Source organism: Euleptes europaea, chromosome 20 (genome assembly GCF_029931775.1).
Source record: "Euleptes europaea isolate rEulEur1 chromosome 20, rEulEur1.hap1, whole genome shotgun sequence".
Classification (NCBI taxonomy): domain Eukaryota; kingdom Metazoa; phylum Chordata; class Lepidosauria; order Squamata; family Sphaerodactylidae; genus Euleptes; species Euleptes europaea.
The window spans coordinates 654738-669793 of NC_079331.1; the positions used below are offsets into that span (position 1 = coordinate 654738).

At 52.8% G+C, this 15056-nt stretch overlaps 1 protein-coding gene across 1 annotated transcript; it reads left to right on the plus strand.

Moving 5' to 3' along the window:
* Positions 1-703: 703 nt before the first annotated feature.
* Positions 704-10482, plus strand: LOC130492223 (tetratricopeptide repeat protein 24-like). Its single transcript, XM_056866022.1, has 6 exons — positions 704-1373; positions 3477-3692; positions 4062-4190; positions 4349-4470; positions 7279-7398; positions 10420-10482. Exons 1-6 carry the CDS (start codon positions 704-706, stop codon positions 10480-10482), a joined length of 1320 nt encoding a protein of 439 aa, XP_056722000.1.
* The last annotated feature ends 4574 nt before the right edge of the window (positions 10483-15056 follow it).

A 15056-nucleotide genomic window follows, 5' to 3' on the forward strand; every position in this document is an offset into this window, starting at 1 on the left:
AACAGACGGGGGCGGGGGCTGTCTTTGCCCTCCTGACTCCCCTTCCCCTTTGGCTCTTCATCTCATTTCCTCCCACTCCATTTCCTATGGGATTGCGACTGACACAGGTTTGGCTCCAAAGCGCTCTTCCTCCAAAGTCGGGTCCATTAAAGAGCCTGCCCAAGAATTCATTGGTGGTCAGTGGAGCACAACCTCTTGACTGGCACGGCTACACTGTCCTCACAAAACAAGACTGTCCTACACACCCTACACTTTGCAGCAGCTGGAATGGAAATAAGGGGGGGAACCCTGGAAGCCCGAGGGGCAGAAATTTGAGGGGATCTGCCATTCTGGAGAAATTCTGGCAAGAGCTTAGATCACCATGATTACATTCAGAGAAGTTGTGCCAGAGGTCAGATGCATTTTGGAAAAGAGGCAGTTTTATACTATATTAATTATCTGTAAACCACTTGTAGAGCTGGCTCAAAAGGCTGCGTGCCCTTGAAAGAGGGAAAGAGTTTGTGCTGTAGCACTGAAGGAAGTCGCATTTAATTTCATTTTGATTTTTGTCACACACACACACGCAGAATATATCCCCCCCCCCTTGCTGAGGATTGCCAAATATCCGCAGTTCCTGTCAAGGTGGCCGATTCCAAACTCCGTTTCATAGCGCAAATGACATTACCCTGGCCTTCCTTTCACAGCTCCCACTACTCCAAGAAAGATGGCATCTTCTCCGGTGCCCGGCTCAGTCCGAGGCCAGTCTAGGACTCAACTGTTGTCCCCTCAAACCGAAATCCAAAGCCTGCTAAAAGCTGGAATTAAACTTTTCCGTGACAATGAAGACCTCCGAGCTCTGGCGGCATTCAAGAAAGCTTTCCTACTCTCGAGTCGCCTTCCAGAGCCCCCACACACGCAGGCCACCTGCCTCTTCAACCTGGGGGCCGCGTACATCGCCACCGGCAAACCCAAGAAAGGCCTAAAATGTACCCGGAAGGCAAAGAAAATGGGTGCCGCCGTGGAGAAAGACGGCGACTTCTCCTTCAACATTGCGGCGGCTTATGACAACTTGCGAGAGTACGCAAAAGCCGCCGAGTTTTATGGGAAGGCGGTTCATGAATATGAGGCCGGGGAGACCCCCAATGCCGCAGATGCCCTGGTCAAGCTCGCTTACTGTTTGGCCAGCACAGGTGACTCCGCCTCAGCTGCTGGGTCCTTCCGCCTTGCTGGCTGGGCTTACCGAGAGGCACAGCAACCGGAAGACGCGGCCATGGCCATGCGGGAGGCAGCCAATTACTTCCTGCGGAGCCCAAAGTACCACCCAGAAGATGTGCTGGAGGCCTTGCAGGTGTGCAGCCAGCTGTGCATGGGCATAACCAACCTGGAACTGCTCGGTAGGACCCAGTTTGGTCTCCCACACATCAGAATCCTCCTTGCCCGACTTCGCCCTGGCATTTGGGGGTCGCCAATTACCAACTCTCCTTTCTGAAGCATAGCCAAGACATTGGCCAGCGCCAAGACATTGGCCAGCCTTCACACAGGGCCCTAGAATCATAGAGTTGGAAGGGACCACCTGGGTAATCTAGTCCAACCCCCTGCACAATGCAGGAAATTCCAAATTACCTCCCCCCACACCCCCAGGGACCCCTACTCCATGCCCAGAAGATGGCCAAGGTGCCCTCCCTCTCATGAACTGCCCAAGGTCATAGAATCAGCATTGCTGACAGATGGCCATCTAGCCTCTGCTTAAAAACCTCCAAGGAAGGAGAGCTCACCACCTCCCGAGGAAGCCTGTTCCACTGTTCCCCTGCATGCTTGTTGCTTGCCACAGATCCCAGTTCCTCAGTTCAAGGATATCTGTTCTCATGCCCACCCTCCAGGTTAGAGATGTGCACATGGTAAAACATATGTAATTACTTTTTTATAAGAACATAAGAAGAGCCCTGCTGGATCAGGCCAGTGAGCGTCCCATCTAGTCCAGCATCCTGTCTCACACAGTGGCCAACTAGTTCGTCTGGGGGGCCAACAGGGCTTAGAGGCCTTTCCCTGATGTTGCTTCCTGGCATTGGGGTTCAGAGGTAGACTGCCTCTGAACATGGAGGTCCCCTTTTCTCACCATGGCTAGCAGCCGCTGATAGACTCTCCACAGATCTGTCTAATCCCCTTTTAGAGTCATCTATGTCTGTGGCCATTACTACATCCCCTGGAAGCAAATTCCACATTTTAATCATTGGTTGTGGAAAGAAATATTTCCTGTCCATCCTGAACTGATGTAACTATGTGTATGTTTGTATTAAGTTTCTTCTAACATGGCATTCTCCTGATGTGCAGGAACACCTGTACGCAATACAAAAACACTGCCTGAAAAGAACGGGGAGGCAATCATATGCATGATCACAGAAAAGTGGCTTTTGCTTGCAGTGTTTCTACCCACCTGTACACCAGTAACATTGAAGAAGAAGAAGAAGAGTTGGTTTTTATCTGCCGACTTTCTCTACCAGTTAAGGGAGACTCAAACCATCTTACAATCACCTTCCCTTCCCCTCCCCACAACAGACACCCTGTGAGGTGGGTGGGGCTGAGAGAGCTGTGACTAGCCCAAGGTCACCCAGCTGGCTTCGTGTGTAGGTGCAGGGAAACAAATCCAGTTCACCAGATGAGCCTCTGCCCGCTCATGTGGAGGAGTGGGGAATCGAACCCGGTTCTCCAGATCAGAGGCCACCGCTTCAAACCACTGCTCTTAACCACTACACCACGCTGGCTAACATTGGGAGGTGGGAGAATAAGATGCACATGAACTGAAAGCAGGGGCAAATTGTGCATCCTTCAGTTCCTCATACCTCTAAGCAGTTTTGCAGAGAAAGAGGAGGGACACAGGTCATGTCTCAGGGGTCTCCGAAATGCCGGAAGAGTGAACAGAAGGGGGTCTCTAGAGACCAGCCTTGTATAGTTATACCGGGGCCTATAAATCAAGAGGGCATAGAAAGGAGAGTCCAACCACATGGCACCCATGCCCTAGCATAGCCAGAGGAGCATCCAACCCCTCCAGGAGGGCAGTGCCAGCATGGCGTCGTGGTTAAGAGCGGTGGTTTGGAGCAGTGGACTCTGACCTGGAGGACCGGGTTTGATTCCCTCACTCCTCCACATGAGCGGCGGAGGCTAATCTGGTGAACTGGGGATTTGTTTCCCCATTCCTTGCACAAAGCCAGCTGGGTGACCTTGGGCTAGTCACAGCTCTCTCAGCCCCACCTGCCTCACAGGGTGTCTGTTGTGGGGAGGGGAAGGGAAGGCGATTGTAAGCCGGTTTGAGTCTCCCTTAAGTAGTAGAGAAAGTGGACATATAAAAACCTCCTCCTCCTCCTCCTTTGTGCTCAGTCTCCCACCCCAACATCCTTTCTGCTACAAGGGGAGGTGTTTCTGAAGCCTGAAGCCCCCTCTTGTCCCCCACGGCATTTCCACAGCAGTCCCGCTTGTGATTCTCTCTCCCTCCCTCTTAGGCAAACTCCACAACCACCTGGGCCTGCACTACGCCGAACTGAAGCACTTTGGCCAAGCAGAGATGCATTTTGCCGAAGCCCTGAAGCTCTGCAGCGGGGAGAACTTCACGCTCCGCAAGGGGGCCGTCCTGCTGCAAAACCTGGGGGCCATCTACAATGCCAGGGGGGAGCCCCAGCAGGCGCTCAAGTACCACAGCCAGGCGGCCGACAGCTACGGTCAGAATGGTCCCTGCAGCTCCCCTCTCTAATGGGCACAATCCGATCCTAAGACAGCGTGGAGTAGTGGTTAAGAGCAGTGGTTAAGAGCAGTGGTTTGGAGAACCGGGTTCAATTCCCCACTCCTACACATGAGTGGCGGAGGCTAATCTGGTGACCCGGGTTGGTTTCCCCACTCCTCCGCATGAAGCCAGCTGGGTGACCTTGGGCTAGTCACAGCTCTCTTAGAGCTCTCTCAGCCCCACCTGCCTCACAGGGTGTCTATTGTGGGGAGGGGAAGGGAAGGTGGTTGTAAGCTGGTTTGAGTCTCCCTTAACTGGTAGAGAAAGTCGGCATAGAAAACCCCAACTCCTCCTCCTTCTTCTTCAGGAGCGCTGGGAGAGAGGGCCAGCCAGGCCCAGTGCCTCTACAATCTGGCCAGTGCTCACAGCCAGCTGGGGAACGTCCACCGTGCCCAGCTTTACTATCAGCAGGCACTGAAGGCTTTCGTGGAGGCAGGTAAGAGGAGGGGGCTCCCCACCCCGGTTTGCCTAAATATGAAGAAGACCGAGGAGGAGGAGGAGGAGGAGGAGGAGTGGGATCACTGTCCCTTGCTCACCAAGGGCCCTCCAGCACCAGCCTCAAGCAAGCGCTGACCCCCTGCTCCTTCCCTCCAGGCGATTCGTATGGTGAGGCCCAGGGCTGCGAAGGACTGGGGACCGCCCACCTCTTCATGGGCCACCCGGATCAGGCCACCCAGTATTACAAACAAGCCCTGGCTCTGTTTGAAAAGTCAAAGGTACATCGCTATTGCGCTTGCTCTGTTTGCTTGGCACACAGGAGAGGAGGTGGGGGGGGAAGGAGAGGGAGGCCTCCTTTGCAAACTGCCTTGACACCCTCCCCCCTTTTACGTACAGAAGAGCCCCTTCGCTCCAGTAGGGCTTCTCTACCACTGGTGCCTAGAGAAGGCGACTCCGTTCAGCTCTCATCTCCTTCCGAATGGAGCTTTCGGCTCCAGACCTCAAAGGCCACGGAAGGCACCTCAGGAGAGAGATGGCCATGCAAACAGGAACAAAGGGGCAGGCGGGTGGGGGGAGTGGAACTTCTCCTTTTGCGTCGGGACTGTGAAAAGGCATTTTTAAAGTCGCATTTTAAAAAAGAGCTTTGAGCGAGCATCAAAATTGACCATGCAAAAATGGCCAGAGAGACATTTCCCCCGAAGCCTCAACAGGTCCCCCTTCAAAGCTCAAGAAACTGAGATGGATAAGTGGAGGATCAGCACCAAACCTTCCTCCAGTCAGCTGTGTGTGTGTGTGTGTCATTTTATCTGCACTCAACCTCTTAGAAACATTGCATGTGTCAGATCGTAGGCGGGGGGGGGGAGAGTCCAAGATGCCCCCTTTGAGCTGCCCCACTCTGACAGGCAGGACCCCATTATGCCAGCTGCCGAGAGCATCTGTTCCCCCTGCCCCTGGCTCAGTAGTCCAGTCTCTGCAACAACCCAGGGCAGAGCGTGGAACGGGGGCACGGCCCAGGTCAGAAAAAGGCGCAGGGCTCTCTCTTCTGCTGTTTCCAAACTGGAGCTCTACCACCCTGCTCTACCCAGAGACCTCTGAAGATGCGCGAGTCAGTGTCTCAGCCCACGGTCAAGCGTAGCTGCCGGCCCCTCTTCCTGGCAGCGGCTTTTCAGGATCTCCAGGCTGAGAAAGGTCTTCCCAGAGCCTGCTGAGACCCTGAGGTTAAGGATGCCAGCAAGGCTGGGTGAAGTGGCCAAGCGCAGGCTGGAAGCACCAGGGCTGACCCTGGCATTTCTGAAAGAGCCAGCTCCACGTTGCCTGAAGCCAGGCCGCCTGGGGGCACATGGAAGAAGACCCTTCCCGGTGGCTCTGGGGCTTTTCGAGGTCCCCACTTTGCAGCAAGACTGTCCTGCTTGAGCCCTTCTCGCGGCAGGTGTCTTTCTCACATCCTTTTCAGCACATTACGCAACCGCTTTAATTCCAGAGCAACGTCTGCAGCAGCAACCAGCTTGAACATCACTTTGTGACTTAATTACCATAAGAGTTTCGCGACAGAATCAGTAACTTAGGCAGCAGGTGTGCCGTTTAGTTAACAAAGAGGGGTGGGGGAGACATCGTGGAAGGGGCTCTCCCAAGTTTGGCAGGGCCTTGGAAACTCCCAGCCAACCTCTCTAGGAAAGGAAAACTGCAGAACGGCCCGATAGGGGAAGCCACCCCCCCCCAACATTCCCTGCAGAGACAAGATTTGCTCAAAGGGCTGCTGCACAGAAGAGGTCGATGTGGCCCGTCTCTCTTCCACACGTCCCTTTCTGCAGCACGCGCTGTGATCTAGAGATCAGAGCCAGAAGTACACACACAAACACACATAACCGCCTAAGACTTTGTTTCTGCTTTCCTACATGTTCAAACTCCGGCTGGCTTCACAGCCAGCAAACTTCACACGAGTTGTGGGTTGGACACAGAGATTCTTCTCCCCTTCTTTGCAACGCAACACACAAGAGAACCCAAAAATAACAGCAAAATAGGCACCCGGGGTGACGTTCCTGCCACCGGCAAAGGGTGAGATAAAAAGCGAAGCATGGGGGGAAGCAGGGCCCGCCTTCACCCAACAACAGCCAAACCGTATTTACTTTGCACAGATTGGTTTCCAGCTTTGTTAAAGGAAAGATTTAAGAGGGATCAATAGCATCCCATCCCTCCCCCCAAAAAGAACATTGCCATGACAACCGGCAAAGCAGAGAAGGGTGTGTGTGTTATGCATAGGCATTTGACACAGCCTGAATACCCAGGTGAGCAACATGACGGGGTCGAGCAGAGGAATCACGACATGGAAAGGCAAAAGGGTGGCTGAATGCAGAGAGAGCGGGAAGGGACCCCCCCCCCCGGCCCTGTTGGCAGGGGGCTGCCTCTTCCAAGCCCCACTTGCCAATGGGGCGGGGGGGGTTGGTGGTTGAGGAAAGGTGGAAAGGGACAGATCAAGGGCTGCCTAAGCAAGGGGCACCCGCAGCCCCCTGAGAAAAAGCCAAAGCCGAGCAAGTGGGCACTCAGCAGAGTTGGTTTTTATATGCTGACTTTCTCCAGCACTTAAGGGAGACTCAAACTGACTTACAATCACCTTCCCTTCCCAACAGACACCCTGTGAGGTAGGTGAGGCTGAGAGAGTGCGACTAGCCTAAGGTCACCCAGCTGGCTTCATGTGTCGGAGTGGGGAAACAAATCCAGTTCACCAGATTAGCCTCCGCCGCTCATGTGGAGGAGTGGGGGAATCAAACCCGGTTCTCCAGATCAGATTCCACCACTCCAAATCACCGCTCTTAACCACTACACCAAGCCTTAGACGCAGGCCTCGAAAGCTGTCGGCTCATCACTGTGACCCTGACCCAGGCTGTTGGACCCCCCCCCCCCAGCCCAGTGCAGTCTGCCCCTTTCCGGGCATGAGGCCCGACATCCTCTTCACTGGAGATGCCACAGACTCAGCCAGGGACACCCCTGTGTTCTTTCCCCAAGCAGCGCCAGCCCCCCACTCCAGACAATGGTTGCTTTGCGCTGGTTCCCTCCTGGTTCTCTTTCCTCCATCCTCCCACAAACAGGAAGCACCTGACGTCCCCCGAGAGCGAATCCTGGAGAAACTGGCTGACATCGCCAACTATCGAGAGGCTGTCCCGGGTCGCAGTTCCCACACGGGTGGCATTGCTGACTCAGGAGCAGATGTAAGAGAGGGGTTTGGGGCCAGGGCAGGGAGAGACACGAGAATGTTGGAAGCACGATCCAAGGGGTCAGCATGCCAAATATTCAGCTGGGGGGGCGGGAGAAAGGGGAGCTGGCTCAGGAACTTCCATTTTTGTAGGGTTGCCAACCTCCAGGTATTAGCTAGATCAAAGATGCACTGGTATAAATTAGACAAGCTGTATGAAAGAATAATACCAAACTCGAAAATTTCTATGAAAACTTACATTCTAAATAGTGAGTACTGGTAAGTGCAATGTGCTGAAACAACATACAAGTGACAAAACTGAAACTTAAGGTAACATACAAAAGAACAAAGAGACACTGAGTAGCTGTGACAACGCTACTGACTTCTACAAGGCAGCAATGCTTGCAAGGTAAGTAAAAGTCCCAGAGATATTATAAATGTCCATAAATATGCTTTCCTTCGTTTTCTCCGTTTTTACTCCAGGTTGTATAGACGTGCAAGAACAAGACGGAGAACGAAAAATGTCTTGTTCTTGCATGTCTATACAACCTTAATTGATGTTGTTTCAGCATACAATTCTTACTCACTATTTAGGATATAAGTTTTCGAGCTTGGTATTAGCTGGAGATCTCCTCCTATTACAACTGATCTCCAGCCGATAGAGATCAGTTCACCTGGAGAAAATGGTCGCTTTGGCAATTGGACTCCGTGGCATTGAAGTCCCTCCCCAAACCCCACCTTCCCCAGGCCCCGCCCCCAAAATCCCCCGCTGGGGGCAAAGAGGGACCTGGCAACCCTAATTTTTTGTCACTCAGGTCAAAGGGGCAGGGAGGGTGTTGGAAGGTGGAGCAGATCAGGTTAGGACTGAAGGCCGCAGACAGGCTTAAACTGAAAAGGAAAGGCAAAGATCCAGCTTCTGGGTCGCACTAAGCAGAGAAGTCCCACTGCAGCAACTGGTGAGGGGGCAGGTGGCACCCCTTTGACTTCTGCTTGGCATGCAGAAGGTCCCAGGTTCGATCCCTGGCATCTCCAGTTAAAAGGGACTAGGCAGGTAGGTGATGTGAAAGACCCTTTTCTGCCTGAGAACCTGGAGAGCCGCTGCCGGCCTGAGTAGACAATACTGACTTTGATGGACCAAGGGGGGTCTGGTTCAGTAGAAGGCAGCTTCATGCGTGAGTACCGCAAGGAAGAAAGGTGGCTAATAAATGTTTTTAATAAATAAAAGAAATAGTAAGGCCTGGGGTGCCGCAGAGTAAGGACAGCCCATCTCTTCCCACTCCCGTTTTTCTCCTGCTCCCCAACTTCCACCTCTTCTTCCTAGCTTATGCCCGTTCTTCTCCCGGCGCAAGCCTTCCTTCCGGCAAGAGGTGGAAGCAACCTTGGAGGGCTCTTGATTGCCTCTCATGCATCCCCACCCCACCCCGTGCTTGCCCAGGAGATTATCCGGGAGGGCACCGCCTGTGCTAACCGGGTGTGTGTGTGTGAGAATGCGGACTCGGGCAGAGAAACGTCTTGGCTGGGCCCTCTTTGCAGAGCACCACAGATCATTTTCGCTGTTTTTGTTTTTGCTTTTTTTACAGAAAGTTTCCCAAGGGGGAAAAAGCACTTTCTCAGACTATTATTTCCTTGAAGCTGAACCCTTACGTCCAGATGAAAAAAGTTAATTGCTTGCCTGCTTCAGTTCAGCTGACTCTCCTAGTTTCCAAGTGATTAAGATTGCATTGGAGATGATTCGCGGACTTATTAAATTAATGTTTACAGTTCTGTCTGTGACAAAAAAAAATAACACGTTGTCATTTTAATTAAATTATTAATACATTACTTTGGTTCCGCTTCAGATGTCCATGCAGTGAGAAGGGGGGGGTCCCCCTCAGAATTCCTGATGCAATATTTGCCTCTAATTGGCAGTATGTGGGAAATTTTGGATTAAAATGCAAATGGACTCCGTCTTCCAGGGGGCTTCCGGCTTCTGTGCTACCCTCCCCTCCACACCGAAAGTCACCAGCTCTTTCATATCAACCTTCCTTGCTGCCAAGGAAGGGGGGGGGGAGACTTGGTCTTGAAGTAGGGTTGCCAACTCCAGGTTGGTAAATCCCTGGAAATTTGGGGCTGGAACCCAGGGAGGGAGCTTAGCAGGGAAGCGATGCCCTAGAATCCACACTTCAAAGCTGCCATTTTCTCCAGGGGAACTTATCTTGGTCATCTGGAGATCAGCTGTAATTCTGGGAGATCTTCAGGTTGGCAATCCTAGATTGAAAATATCCCGGACTAAATTGAAGGTGAGAGGAAGCCAAGAGAGAGCCTGTAAAGAGTGGGAAACCTGCTGAGTACGATCCCCAGTTCCTTTGCCAGGGCCCTCCAGATACAGCCACCTCTGTTCTGAATTTGGGCTAGGAGAGGTAGGCCATTGGCGAGGGGATGCAGGAGAACAAGCTGGCATGGAGTTCAGGGAAGATGGAGGGGGTTGTGGGTGGAGAAGGCCTGAGGGCATTGATCTACCAGGCTAGACTGCCTCAAACTGAGACCAGAGAGCCAGGCACTCAACCCCTGGAACAGAAGGGGAGGGTCCGTGGCTCAGTGGTAGAGCATCTGCTTGGCATGCAGAAGGTCCCATGTTCAATCCCCGGCATCTCCAGTTAAAGGAACCAGGCAGGTAGGTGATATGAAAGACCCCCGCCTGAGACCCTGGAGAGCCGCTGCCAGTCTGAGTAGACAATACTGGCTTTGACGGACCAAGGGGGGGTCTGGTTCAGAATAAGGCAGCTTCATGTGTTCATATATTGTGCAGAAGGCCCTGGCCACTCCAGAATGCTGGAAATAATTTTGGTCTGATGTGGAGCATTCTCAGCATTTGGCCAGCTGGACAGTTCAGGGCACCTCTGAAAAGCCTTTCTCCGGCCTCCTGAGCTCACCAGAGAGTGGCCAGCAGCCAGCCAGCAACCCTTCCTTTGGCCGACCCTTAGCCAAACATTTCCCTCCCTCCCTCTCTCCTTTTCTCTTGGCTGTCCACCTCTTCTGCCATTTCTTTTCTTTCCAGCTAGAAGAGCAAAGAACAGAGGATAATTACATGCTAGCGGTTGGAAGGCCTGATTTGTTCTGAACCAATAAACGTGCCTTCCAGTTGTCAGGGAACAAAAGGAGGCGACCGAGGAAGAACAGTCTTCGGTTTGCAGCTGGTGCTCCAGTCTGCGCTCCCCCCCCCAGCCTAAGAATCCATTGTTCCCATTTCCATTTTTCTCCCTTCTTGGGAAAACAAACAGACCCCCATGGCAGAGAAGGGCTCTCCAGCCTTCTTGAGAGCAACGCAGCCATTTCTCGCCTTCCAAAACAATGCAAATTCCATTTCTGACAAGCATCATGCAACCCAAGAGGCATGCCCCAGAACCCTCACAAAGTACTAAAAAGTACCTTAACCAAAATACAAACCACACACAAAACCAGAAGCGGTATGGACTGAGCAACAGTCTGATATTTGCGACACTGTTCTGGGAGCTGTTCAGTAAAATATATCCATATGTAAAAGTATATTTTGGGTCTCTAAGAGCGGACCTGCCAATATTTCACAGCTGAAAACCGGCATACTCCTCTGCTTCAGCAGATGGGGCTACTGGCAGAGGAGAGCTGCCTCATCCAGCACAAACAAGATGCAAATGAGCCCCAGGCAGAAAGCAAGAGCTAAAGTTGCATGCAAACAGATGACCCTTTCTGACGGTGAGGGCTGTTCGAAGGTGGAATGTGCTGCCTTGGAGGGTGGTGGAGTCCCCGACTTTGGAGGTCTTTAAGCAGAGGCCGGATGGCCATCTGTCGGGAGTGCTTTGATTGTGGGATCCTGCATGGTGGGGGGAGGGTTGGGGTCACTGGGGGTGTGTGAGGGGAGGTAGTTGTGAATTTCCTGCATTGTCAGGGGGTTGGACTAGATGACCCTGGTGGTTCCTTCCAACTCTATGATTCTATTGATTCTATGACCCCTCCCCCAGGGGAGAAAGCAGCCAGGCAAGGAAAGTGAATGATAGAGGGCACGCGTCCTGACACTCTAGCACATGTATAAAGGTAAAGGTCCCCTGTGCAAGCACCGGGTCATTCCTGACCCATGGGGTGATGTCACATCCCGACGTTTACTAGGTGGACTTTGTTTACGGGGTGGTTTGCCAGTGCCTTCCCCAGTCGTCTTCCCTTTACCCCCAGCAAGCTGGGTCCTCGTTTTACCGACCTCAGAAGGATGGAAGGCTGACTCAACCTGGAGCCGGCTACCTGAAACCCACTTCCGTTGGGATCGAACTCAGGTCGTGAGCAGAGCTTGGACTGCAGTACTGCAATTTGCCACTCTGCGCCACGGGGCTCTTAGCACATGTATACCTGCATGGTATACATGGGCCCATTTTACAGCTGAGGGATACTGAGGCACAGCAGTAAAGAAGCAAGCCGAAACCAGAGAGAGATACGCAGCCACAACAATCAAGAAAATATCCCCCATTTTCCAGACTGGTAGGAATGCTATGCCACTCGATTGCCATCCAAATTAGCATTTGGCTGTGAATCGAGTGCCCTGCTTGGATGCTTTCCATCTCTCTGTCCCCTCTTGGAAACAGGATATGGGGCTAGATCGACCCTTGGCCTGACCCTGCAGCCTTGTTCTGAGGGCCTCCTTAAGCAGGCAGGGCCAAAGAGGCAGCGCCTTCCCCTGCCGGTGGGTGGCTCTCAAGCCCCTCCACTTGTCTTGGGAATTGCACACATTTCTTCCTCACCGGCATCAGTAGACCATAGGCAGGATTACCTAGGAATGGACACCCCCCCCCCTCCAATTTTCATCAAGTAAATAGCTGCTCCTGTGGTGGACGCCGGGACTCAGGAGTGCCTTTGAAGGCTTCAAGCAATTATAGTTTTTCTCTTTCCAAATCGATGTAAGGGCTCTAACACACACACACACATTTTAAAAACAAGATTGTTATTCGTGAACTAGATTGCCTGGCCAAGTCACATTTCTCATTAAAATTTCTGCAGTGTCGGTTTCAAGAGAAAACAGTTGAGGAGGGAATAAAAGATGCAGAACGAGAGAGAGAATGAGAGAGAGAGAGGCCTCCTGGAAGCTGAAAGTCCAGAGAAGGAGCAAAGGAAGAAAAACCGGGGAGCACCTAAAAGTTCATCTAGCCCAGTCCACCACCACCCCACAACATCAGATCAGCATGTTCAGCGCCACAAACAGGAACCAGAGGTGCACCGCAAAAGCTGGGTGCAGAGGAAACCACCGCTGGTTGATTTGCTACCTTCAACCCTGGACTCCAGAACTCTGAAGAGCTGCATGATAGATCTAAATTCAACAGGGGCGGTTTTGCACTGAATGGAAGACTAACCACAGGGCTGTTGTCGTGTCACAGGTTGGGGATCTCACTTGAGGGATGGATGCACCTTTTGCCTAGGATATGGCTAAGCCTACCTGGAGGAGATTCCTTTCCTTACTCTCGCTCCCAGAGCCCTGAGCTGCTGGCAAAAATTGAACCACACATCAGACAAATTATCAAACCCATAAAATAAGAACACACATCAGACACAGAGCAGGAAGGGATCAAATCCCTTTCAAAGTGTGTTTGGACAGGAAACTATCAGCTTTGGTGGAAGATAACAGCTCAGTTCAGAGGGCGGAACAATCACTGCAATGGTCAGAGAAGAGCCTAGCGCAGACTCCGTCCTCCCACGGACTCGTGCGGGGAGACACCATGCCACGGCATGAGCCCTTGCATGAACAGCGGATCCACCTTGAGCTACCAGGCCCTTTTGGAGAGCCCGCAGCTGCCCCTTCCTGCTGCAGAGTCCGAATGCTCGCAGTCACTGCTTTCAAGCCAGGTTGTCTGTGCCATCATCGCTACCAGAGAGAACGCGCCCAGTTCTTCTACTCAAGCCACTCCACAGGAAATCTAGTATCTGCATAGTCCATGTTTATGCCACCCTTCCCAAATGGAAGGGAAGGAAACCTGGCCCTCCACCCCCAAAGAGCCAAGGCCTCCTGGCCAGCCTGCGCTTGTGGCATTTGACTCCTGTCCTGGCAGAAGATGGCAGCAGTGGGGGCGGGTAGGTGGGAGAGCTGCAGGGCCTTTTCAGCAGTTGCCCCTCACCACTCCAGGATGTTCATCAAGGGCCTTACTCACCCACAGCTTCCCAGAACTCTGGTTCCAGGGGCCTTTTAATGACTTGGCTGCGTGGACCGTCCGGCGGGTGGTCCTGGCTCCTTGGCTCCTGACCGTTTCAGCCAGGTTGGGCATCTTATGCACAGCCCTGAATTCTGAATCGGGCCTTTTCCTGTTGCACAGAAATGGATTGGTGGCAGTTGGGGTGGGTGGGAGGGAGTTACCAGCGGTGTCACACTTGCCTAGATTATTGCTTTAGCTTTAGGATTTGTAGTATCCGTTTATTTTTCACGTAATGGGAGGCCAGTGGGGGTATTCTTCAGAATAAAAAAGCAGCAGGCACATTTTGTTAAACCCCCCCCCCAGTCCAAGGACACCGCCATTCACTGCAAACAACCACTTGGATTGTTTGCCGAGTTACCTGGCCCTGCTGAGAGAGACACACTTTTCTGCCTGTCTATCATCCACCTCCACAGTCAGCCAGGCACTGCAGGGGAAACACCGTGGAAATGGTGGCCAAGCGACCCCCACCCCCTCCTCGGCCAGCTCTCTTGGGAGCAGCCTAGAACTTCTGCAAATAAAGCCAGCCAGAAACTGATACTGGCCCAGGACCCAGATGACCCACACACTTGACCCCTCAAGCCTTGGGTGGGTAGTAAGAGAAGTGCGCTGGGCACATGCCCCTTTCCATCACGCGTGGTGCAGATAAAGCAGACCTCAAAAGCTGGTTCCGTGGCATCCTGCCGCTTGAAATCCCCATGCAACAGAGAAACATGGCAGAAAACCCACCCCACTGAGGAACATTTTCCTACAGGCTGGCAATTCTGCGCTCGGTGACTGTGCATTAAAATTAATTGGAATTACTCATGTACATCACACAGGGCCTTTTAAAAAAGGAGAAGTCGACACTGTCCACGCATGCCCAGCAAGCCAGCAGCCAGGGAGAAGACAGGACAAGGAACTCCTTATTTACAAAACCATCTGGAAGAGCCAGGACATAACTTAAGGACTGCGCAAACAAACCTCAAACACACTTATCTATTTCCCGCACCAGTCCGACTGGCCCCGGTTCTCTCAGGGAGGGCAGGATCCTTCCCACCCGCCATCCTCTGCACCACCAGGGGCCTGGACTTCGGACCTCCTGCAGGCAAAGCGGGGCTCTTCCGGTGAGCCAAAGGCTCAACCCGCCCACCTCTCCAAAAGCCCTGCGCTGTCTGCTCTGGCTACTTCTGACCTGGTTATCCATTTCCCTCCTGTCTGGCTGAGCAAACATCTTAGCGGGACTCGTCCTTGGTGCTGACCCATCGCTCTTCCCAGCTGCCCCTTCCATTCCTTGAGCCCCGAGGATCACTTTTCCTTGCTCAAATCTACATCAGTCTTGCGGTGGGAGGGGGGGGGCTTGTCGGGCCCTCTGCAGGGTCACCACATTTTGCCCTCCAGGGGTATCTCTTTCAGCAAAGGTTCCCTGACCAAGGCTTTTGCCCACCTCATGTGCAACACAGACCCTGAACTGTCCCCCCCTCCCCGCGCCTTGTCCTGTCGCTAACACGTT